A 10,004-nucleotide genomic window follows, 5' to 3' on the forward strand; every position below is an offset into this window, starting at 1 on the left:
GATGCATCGAACCAAGGGCTCGGGTGTGTTCTGATGCAGCGAGGTAAGGTCATCGCCTACGCCTCGAGACAGTTGAATACACACGAGGTTAACTACACGACCCACAATCTTGAACTAGGAGCAGTGGTGTTTGCTCTGAAGACCTGGAGACATTACTTGTATGGAACGAAGAGCACTATCTTTACCGACCACAAGAGTTTACAACACATTTTCGATCAAAAGGAGCTCAATATGAGACAACGACGGTGGGTCGAGCTACTCAGTGATTACGAATGCGATATTCGTTATCATCCGGGTAAAGCCAACGTAGTAGCAGACGCCCTAAGTCGGAAGGAATATTCTGGTCGCAAAATCAAGTCATTGTCAATAACGATCCATTCACACTTGTCTAATCAAATTCAGGCGGCCCAACTTGAAGCCATGAAACCTGAAAAGGTGACAAGTGAATCCCTCAGAGGAATGGACAAGAATTTAGAAGCCAAGGGTGATGGAGCCATATATTTCATGGATCGGATCTGGACACCGAAACACGGTGGTTTCCGAGACTTGGTCATGACCGAGGCACACAACACTCGGTATTCCGTCCACCCAGGTTCCGATAAGATGTATCTGGATCTTAAAAAGCTATACTGGTGGCCTAATATGAAAGCAGAGATTGCTACCTTTGTGAGTAAATGCCTTACTTGCGCAAAGGTTAAGGTCGAGTACCAGAAGCCCTCTGGTTTATTGCAACAACCAGAGATCCCAGAATGGAAGTGGGAGCGGATCACTATGGATTTCATAACCAAGTTTCCCAAGACAGCGGGTGGACTTGATACCATATGGGTCATCGTCGATAGATTGACCAAGTCTGCACACTTCCTACCTATCAAAGAAACCGACAAGATGGAGAAACTTACAAGAACATACATTAGGGAAATCGTACGGCTACATGGTGTACCTATGTCCATTATCTCCGATAGAGATAGTAGGTTTACCTCAAGATTTTGGAAATCACTACAACATTCCCTAGGAACAAGGCTAGACATGAGCACAGCCTACCATCCTCATACCGACGGACAGAGTGAGAGGACCATCTAAACACTGGAAGATATGTTGTGAGCCTGCGTGATTGACTTTGGGAAGGCATGGGATACTCATTTACCCCTTGTCGAGTTTTCCTATAATAACAGTTATCACACGAGCATCAAGGCTGCTCCATTTGAAGCCCTCTACGGCCGAAAGTGCAGATCCCCTCTGTGTTGGGCTGAGGTGGGTGATACCCAACTAGCAAGGGGGCAAGCTTCTGACATTACTCTTACCGGTCCGGAAATCATTCGGGAAACGACAGAGAAAATCGTTCAAATCCGTGAACGATTGAAAGCCTCTAGAGACCGACAGAAGAGCTACGCAAATAAACGAAGGAAACCTTTGGAATTTCAGGTGGGAGACCGAGTCCTTCTCAAAGTCTCACCCTGGAAGGGCTTGATACGCTTCGGCAAGCATGGGAATCTTAATCCGAGGTACATAGGGCCTTTCGAAATTCTTGCAAGAGTCGGCCCCGTAGCTTACAAACTCAATCTACCAGGCGCACTTCGTAACGTACATTCTACATTCCACGTATCTAACTTGAAAAAGTGTCTATCCGACGAGACTCTCGTAATCCCACTCGACGAGATCGAGATCAACGAGAGCCTCAATTTTGTAGAAGAACCAGTAGAAATCATGGACCGAGAGGTCAAGCAAACAAAACAAAGTCGCATACCCATCGTGAAAGTTCGCTGGAACGCTAAGCGGGGACCTGAATTCACATGGGAACGCGAAGATCAGATGCAACACAAGTACCCACATCTATTTCCCTAATCCACGAGTGTTCTCTTACTTTGAATTTCGGGACGAAATTCCCTCTAACGGGGGGATGATGTGACAACCCGATATTTCAACTCTTTGTAATGGCCTAATAGGTCAAGTATTGTAAACATTTTTGAGTTAATAAAATTAACTTTGATAATAAAATGTCCAAAAAGTTTCTATTTAAATTCTTCTATGTTTAAATCTCATTAAACCATGATCGTACGTAAAAAGAACGCCCAAATCCGACTTCGTATATTGAAGTTATGATTTTTCCAAGTTCAGCTTAGCAACAGACAGCTAAAAACTCGAAACGGAGATCGAGCGACATTTGGCTGGAATGACCTAAATGAGAATCGAAGGTCTCGACAATGGTATTTCAACGGTAAAAAGTCTGGCAAAAACCGACGTCAGATAAAGAAGTTATGAATTTTTAAAGAAATTCTTTAATCACGTCATTGTAATAAATAAATAATAAAAATAATTTCAGAATTTGCCAACGGAATCTAAACGAAAGTTGTAGATCGTAGTCTCACCTTCGCGGGGATATAAAGAACGTCGAAAGCGGAGTTCGTATGAAGGAGATATGAATTTTTGAAGTTTGATAAATAATTTATATATAATTTTTATTAAAAATTCGGTATTATCCGAAGAGGAGTCAGCCTAGGGCCGAGGTACGCGCCGCGTACCCTCGTACGCCCCGCGTACTCGAGGGCACGGCCTCGGATCATCCACGTCGCCCTATGCGAAGCTACTCGACCCGCTGTCCCATCCGACCCGCTCCATCCGAAATACGTAAGCGATGACGTACGGGTACGCGCTGCGTACGCCCATACGCCCCGCGTTCGGAGGCGGTTCAGCACCCCTATAAAAGGGATGCGAGCCTTTCCGAAAAATTTGTTCATTTTGTCTCTTTCTCTCACGATCTTGCCTCGATTTCCGTGCCTGTTCAAACCCGAAGCTCTGGTCTTTTTGCTCAAGTCCCGAGAGTCGATTTTACTCCCGAGATTCCCGAGAATCCCGAGAAAAATCCGTTTCCCGAGACGAAACTCTGCCCGGTTTTCGATCTCGCTATCTTCAAACTCCCAAGTGAGTTCATACCCCTTTATTCAACCTTTGAAATGCTTTTAAATGTTTTAAATACTTTATGGGGGGATACAAGTTAAACACTTATAGTTATTGCTTCGATCACATGTGATTGCATTAATCACATGTGATTAATAACTAGGAAACCAATGATTTTATCACTGTTCAAACTGTTTTACTTCAAAATGTTTTACAAACTCTTTTACTTATCAAATGCTTTATTGTAAACTTTGTTTTACTACTTATAAATTTGCATGCCCATATATGTATAGATGTATAAATAATGTTTAAAGGGCTTAGGAAAGCCACCTGTCCTATTTCCTTTTCCTCGATTTGGATGTGGTCTGGTGGAATTTCGGGTGACCATCCGAGGGTCGTTTCAATATTAGTTATATATCATATATACATGCATAGACATAAAAGTACTTCCATATCCATACTTATCAGCACATCATTAGTAAATTACCATCGGGGTAACACGGGATCATACTACTCCAATTTCTAGATCAACGAGTCAGTTCATTCAGGAGTCGATACTTATTACTAAGAGAACATATACAACGATACTAGAACAAGCAACATTACATTGCATATACACGAATACGTTAACAATTGTGATCCACTGTATGGGAGCATGCCTTAATTGTCATGACCCGAGTTGTAGCCAAAGTCTCTTGGAGGGAGAGCGTGAGTTTGCGTATAGATCTATACTGGATTGACTATCCTACACCTCGCTGCTAGCTACAGTGGGACCGATAGGTCTGCGGGTGCCAAACGTCATACCTTATTTTTCGACTATACGTTGTCGATGTTACCAGTCGATAGTATGGTGCAATTTATCACATGATACCTTAATATAAACCCGGTTTAAGGTAGTTAGTACAGTAGTAGTTCATATAAAACAAAACTACCGTACTACAATAATTTACCCATTACATTTTGGTGATAACCTCACTTAAACTTTAATGTACAAACTATATTTTGTTAAATGATAGTTACACTTGGGAAATTACACACTTTTACATCAAACGAGCATACAAAACAGTTAAGCCTTGGTAGAGGGCTACTTTAACAGAAAATATAGGTTTTTCTGAGAGATTCAAACTTTTACAAACACTTAGATACATTTACAACTCATACTTGCGACAGGTTCAAACATTTTGATAACAAACCTCGACACTAAAATATTTATGAATTCACCAGCTTAATGTTGATAAACTCTTTCAAAATAACTTGTATTCTCAGGTCATCAGTAGTCAGGTACCGATGCTAGCTTTTGAGAAGATGGAGCGCATTCAAGGCTCATCATACTATTTTGATTTAAATTATATTTTTGGTGTCTAAAACTGTACGGAACACGCTTGTATTAAAATATTATATTTAATGCAATGGATGATGTTGTTTGCTTATTTACATTTACTGTGTTGTGATACTTTACATGACGTCCTCCGCCCTAGAACGTTTCCGCCATTCTTGGTTTTGGGATGTGACAGGCTGAAAGCCTCTTGAAGGGTGGAAAATTCAGTGAAGTTGGGGATCAAACTCAGAGAAGAAGGCCATGGAGAAAACACAGAAGAAGAAGAAGAGGAAGAGGGACAAAAGAGATGAAGAAACAAGGTAGAAACTAAAAAAGGAAAACCGTCGGGGAGCAATAAGAGGGAAAAATCGGGATTTACAAAAATCCCTGACACGGCTGACGTAACCGTCGTGCATACGTTGAAATGTCACATCACCGGAAATGAAGCAACGACCAAGTAAAAGCGTGACACGTACACCAGCAGTTAAGTCCAGAATGTCACAACTAGCTAGCATACGCTATGACTATTGGACTGGGGGACTTGATGATGCCCCCCTCAGAGCGGGCCAGAAACAAGTTAGCCCCAGGTGAGGACTTCCTACCGGAGCCCGAGCCAATGACTCGGTTGCTTCGGCAACCCCGGACTCCCACGAGGCAACCGCGTAGGAAGTTCTCCCTTGCCAGGCATTGTCCTTCAGCTACAGTCCAAGGATAATGGATCCAGGCGACAAAGAGCATGACCATAGCATTATTGCCTGGACCAATCGTTGGACCGGTCATGAATGTGGAATATGGTCCTCCAATAAGGACGGTGGATCCTATCGGAGTCACAATCCTTGTCCCTCGTACAGACCAAGGAAGATCCTCAATATAAAAGGATGGTTGCTCTGCCTTGGGAGGTAAGTTATTCTTCTCCGATCATCTTCCTCCATACTCCAAATTTATCCCATTAACTTGACCGTCAGAGCATCTTTCCGGGACCTCCTCCCGGAGAGCGGCTGACGTCTCTTCTTTCTTTGTGGCCTTTCAAGTTCCATTCCGACGACCATCTCTCAATAGCCAAGGTGGTTTGCAGCCAGGTGGCTTCACACATAAAGTTTGCAATTTTACGTGATAAACATGTTTTGGGAAGCTTGATCTGCAATATGGAGCTTTGGAATAGCTTAAAAAGCATTTGAATGGTGAAAGGACTGAAGGGACTCGACGAGTTGCATGGCAAACTTGGCGTGTCCAATGAATATTGTCGTGTAAGGACTTCTGCATGGACTCGACGAGTCAGTAGGGTGACTCGGCGAGTCAGCTGACTTTTGGCCATGCATGAGCTCAGCGAGTTCAAGAAAATATCGACGATTCAATTGGGGATTTCACGGTTTCTCGAGTTCAGGAAGGACTCTTCGAGTCAATGAACTGCACTCGACGAGTTGGATCAAGATGGACTATTGACCTTAACCATTGGCTTGGACTTTGACCAGGGGTTAACTAATTGACTTCTGGTGTATTTTGGTAAATTGAAATTTATGGAAAAGGTCTTGTGGTAATTATAAGTCTTGGAGTTCGTGGCCATGGTTCGAGAGTTTGAGTTATCACTTCGATTCGAAAGTTGAGAGGTGAGTTATCCTCACTACACTAAGGGGTCAAAGGCACTAATGTCGGCCCATTTATCTTAGCAGTTGGTAGTATGTTTGAGTATGAGTTAGTGTTGCATGCTAGTTGCTATGACAGTTTGGTAGATCTATAGGACTACATGTATTATTATGTGATTATCTGTATAGGCATTAGTTGTGTTATATGTCGACATATTATGTGGGTTGGGTTGAGGTTATATTGCTCTGTGTGGTATACAACAAACCCTAGGGCCCAAATATGATCTGAGGTTAGGTGGGGCATGCCAGACTCACACTAAGGACTCAGGAGCATTCTAGATACGAACTGAGAGTTAGGTAGGCATGCCAAACTCGTACTGTGGGCTCGGGAGCATTCCAGATACAAGTTGAGGGTTGGGTGGGGCATACCATACTCTTACTATGGGTTTGGTGGCAATCCAAATGTGAGTTGTCGGCTCGGAAGGCAATCCAGACTCACATTGTGGGCCCAGGGCTATTCCAGTCTGTAAAGCTATGGGCCCAGTACATGTTGTTATTTGTATATGTGTTATGTGCAGTGTATCGGTATTTTGGGGGAACTCACTCCGCTTTGGGCTTACAGTTCTAGTTTTTGTTTCAGGTACATCTGATGATTGTGGGAAGGCAAAAGTGTGATCGTACAACTTATCATATTTGTGTTTATGTTTCTGGGATACCCTGATATTATAGTATTTTAAAAATAAGTTTTGTAATAATTAATGGTTTAGAAATGTTTTGAAAAGTTTAAATTTGGCATGAATTTTATGGGTGTTACAAATTGGTATCAGAGCCTTAGTTTGAGTGAATTGGAGGAACACTATTGTGAATCCCATCTCAAACTAAGTAAAAGATTTTCAAAAAGGTTTTCAAAATATCAAAGGAGGATGTAGGGTGTACGATCAGCTGGAGCCAATAAGTAGACCCTGAAACACCATACATTTTTTTGATATTGTGATATGTTAGAATAGCATGCTAGTACTAGGCTAGGGATCTTCAAAAATTGCATGATATAATTTTTTGATTACATGATGCCTGATAGCCTAGGGTTTCCTTAGATGAAATGGACATCATTACTGTAGTTGCTTATGTATGCATCACAGTTGTACATAATTAAGATCTTATAGCATGAGAATGTTTGGTTTGACCTTATTTCCTGTTCTTGTTTGATGAAGAGCTTAGGGTAGGATCAGGTATTCGAAAGTCTATAGGGTCGAACGTTATGTATGGTTAGCATAGACGAGTGTTGCAGGGTTGGTGGAAGTTTCATGGGTGGGTTGTGTGGGGATGGTAGGTTAGTTATGAGATAGTTAGCTTTCCTCTAGGAGTGAGGAATGAGCGACCACCATGAATATGTATATTGTTAGGGTGTTGTGATGATACTTGAGACATATATAGGTAGGTGTGGAAGGTGGTATGTTCCCATACTACTGAAAGCAGGGGATCCATATGCGTAGCAAGAAAGTCACAACCCCTAGGGTTTTAGTTGGGAGTTGGATCCCTGTCAGGGGCGGACGCAGGAATTAGTAGTAGAATTGCACAATTTTTTTACTGTGACACATAATATAAAATATTAAAAAAAATTCCGGTCAAACATAATATAAAACATCTAATACAAATTTTTTTTCTGGTTAAACATAATATAACAACGATCTATTAGAATTCAAATTTGTCTTCTTTTTGCAGACATCTTTTGAAACCGCTCCATTACTTTTTCATTCTCAACTTTCGCAAGTGCTTCAGTCTCGACATTACAAAGCAATGCGTCATTCAAAAATTCATCGCCAATTTTGTTATGCAAGTCGGTCTTCAAGAGCTTCATCTTTGAAAAACATCTTTCTACACTTGCGGTCGCTACGGGTAATATCAAAGCCAAATTTAATAGCTTATAAACCAAAGAATAAGACTGATGCTTCCCCATACTAACCATCAAAAAAGAAAGGTCATAAATTCCTTTCAAACTAGTGAAGCGCTCATCTTTGATGCAAGAGTGATAAAATATATCAAGTTATCCTTCAATGTCTATCATATATGAATCATCAAAGTCATACTTGTATAACTTACCCAGCTTCAATAACTTTGATTTGTCAAATTGTGCAAATGAATCACAAGGGCTCAAAGCACCCATGTATTCTAGTAATTGGATGCTTGTTTCACTAAATTGATCCCGATATTCTGTAAGTTGCATATCTACCACCGTGTTAAAGATTACAACCTCAAAATGAAACCTATTAGTCTTTGTAGTCCTACGGTTTCTCGCACCAATATACAACTCTTCCATATCCAAAGTATCAATTTCGTGTGTTTGACCAAAAAATGATACTTTTGGAAAAATGCTAGCAAACCCTATGTTTCTAAAAGATTACAATGCCTCCATTGTCCCTCTAACCATCGAAGCCGCTTCTAAAATGTCTAGATCTTTTCTTTGAAGTTGCTTTGACAATGTAACCATGAGGTGTAAAATGTCATACACCATATGTAGGTAAAACACGAACTCATATGATTTAAAATATGTTAAGATTCTAGATGCTTGTTGATGGTTTGCCAATGACCCTCCCTCCTCTTTCACAAAAACTAAAACTACAAGAACATCCGCAAATAACTTCATCAAACTTGTGAGTGTGTTCAAATGTGAACCCCATCTTGTTTCTCCTGCTCGAACAAGTGTAGTCTCTTGATTTAACCCTCTTCCGGTTTCAAGTTCACCACTACACAAGCCTTTTCGCACCCTTTCTCTTGCTTTCTCTCGTAGTAAGTCTTTTCTTCTACACGAGGCACAAACTACATTAACCACCAACGAAATTTTCTCAAAAAAGTCACTAACACCATCATGATTCTTTGCTATAGCCACAACTACTAATTAAAGTTGGTGTGCAAAGCAATGTACATAAAAAGCCGTGTCATTCTCTTGTAATATCAAATATTTCAAACCATTGAATTCCCCTCGCATATTGCTAGCCCCATCTTAACCTTGTCCTCTTATCTATTAAAATTTAGAACAATTACTATATATATATATATATATATATATATATACTAAATTAAATTGAAATAACTAAAAAGTAAAGAATAAATTATCTGACTAAAACTGAACTTATTACTAATAAGTACTTCATTTATGGCGTTTTTTAGTGTCAAAGAAGATGTATCCTTCACGTGCACTAGTCCTATGAATCTTTCTTTCACAAAGCCAAGACTAGGGACATAATGCAAAACAATAGCCATTTGTTTCTTTTTTGAAACATCACTATATTCATCAACTAGTAAAGCAAAAACATCTTGACCAATCTCTTCACGAATAATCAAAAGTACTTCTTGTGCAAAACATTGCACAAGTTGTTTTTGAATTTTACATTGAAGTGTTAAAAGCCATTCGAGAGACTAGTGAAGATATTTTCAACAATACTTTAGGGGAAATTAGTTGACTGTTTTTAGGAGCATTTTCTAAAGTATTGTTGAAAATATCTTCACTAGTCTCTCGAATGGCTTTTAACACTTCAATGTATAGCCCTCTATTTTCCGAGTTAACCGACTCGTCATGACCACGAAACGGTAAACCGGTTTTCAATAAAAGTCTAACAACAATAATAGAAACACGTAATCGAGCTTTATATTTATGGTCCTCTGCTTCGGTTTGCCTCCTCAAGACTACATTGATAGCTTGTTTTTCCTTCATTAAAAGCTCACACTTTTCTTTTGTTTTGTTGTGAAAACTATCAACCCCACCCACATGAGTCCGAAATGCATCTTTTTTATTCCAAGTATCAAAACCTTGGGAAACAAATGCATCTCTCCCTCTTTTTTGTCCCATGAGGTCCCCACACAAATAACAATATAAACAATATGCACTATTCTTTTTCACACTATATTCCAACCAATCAAAGTCATCAAACCATGAAGGAATGAATCTTCTAAATCTATCACCTATTTTTTTTAGGAAACTTATGTGCCCTTAATTGACTTATGTGCCCTTAATTGACACGATCCTTGAAGCAAATATGCTCTTCTTACATCATCTCTTAAATTTGGTTTGTAACTTGTAATCAATGGCCTATCCGTCGGGTCCTTTGGAAGATCCTTCAAGTCAACATTATCATTAGGTTGGTTAGAGCATTGTGTTTGTGGAGTTGCATTAGAAACCGAAGGGATTGATTGATTGGTGATTGGTGTTT

General features: G+C 40.1%; 2 protein-coding genes across 2 annotated transcripts; both read right to left on the reverse strand.

Annotated features, from left to right (window-relative positions):
- Nucleotides 1-7,495: 7,495 nt before the first annotated feature.
- Nucleotides 7,496-8,113, reverse strand: LOC145040497 (uncharacterized). The gene is made up of 2 exons (XM_078988413.1): nt 7,897-8,113; nt 7,496-7,809 (listed from the first exon to the last, which is right to left on the reverse strand). The coding sequence occupies exons 1-2, from the start codon at nt 8,111-8,113 to the stop codon at nt 7,496-7,498; spliced, it is 531 nt and encodes a 176-aa protein (XP_078844539.1).
- An 81-nt stretch (nt 8,114-8,194) lies between these two features.
- On the reverse strand, nt 8,195-9,643 carry LOC145040498 (uncharacterized). The gene is made up of 3 exons (XM_078988414.1): nt 9,259-9,643; nt 8,934-9,146; nt 8,195-8,613 (listed from the first exon to the last, which is right to left on the reverse strand). Exons 1-3 carry the CDS (start codon nt 9,641-9,643, stop codon nt 8,195-8,197), a joined length of 1,017 nt encoding a protein of 338 aa, XP_078844540.1.
- Between the last annotated feature and the right edge of the window lie 361 nt (nt 9,644-10,004).

The sequence above is a fragment of the Lactuca saligna genome, chromosome 4 (genome assembly GCF_052625555.1).
Source record: "Lactuca saligna cultivar CGN05327 chromosome 4, ASM5262555v1, whole genome shotgun sequence".
Classification (NCBI taxonomy): Eukaryota; Viridiplantae; Streptophyta; class Magnoliopsida; order Asterales; family Asteraceae; genus Lactuca; species Lactuca saligna.

Bases quoted from the DNA above. Each gene is read 5' to 3' on its own strand.
- LOC145040497 (XM_078988413.1), bottom strand. From the start codon at position 8,113: ATGGAAGAGTTGTATATTGGTGCGAGAAACCGTAGGACTACAAAGACT. The intron at 7,810-7,896 runs GTAAGTTATACA...CTTGCATCAAAG, and splicing joins ATCAAAGTTATTGAAGCTGG to ATGAGCGCTTCACTAGTTTG.
- LOC145040498 (XM_078988414.1), bottom strand. From the start codon at position 9,643: ATGGGACAAAAAAGAGGGAGAGATGCATTTGTTTCCCAAGGTTTTGAT. The intron at 9,147-9,258 runs GTCAACTAATTT...GTTTTGCACAAG, and splicing joins AGAAAATGCTCCTAAAAACA to AAGTACTTTTGATTATTCGT. The intron at 8,614-8,933 runs GTAATAAGTTCA...TGGTTAATGTAG, and splicing joins CATAAATGAAGTACTTATTA to TTTGTGCCTCGTGTAGAAGA.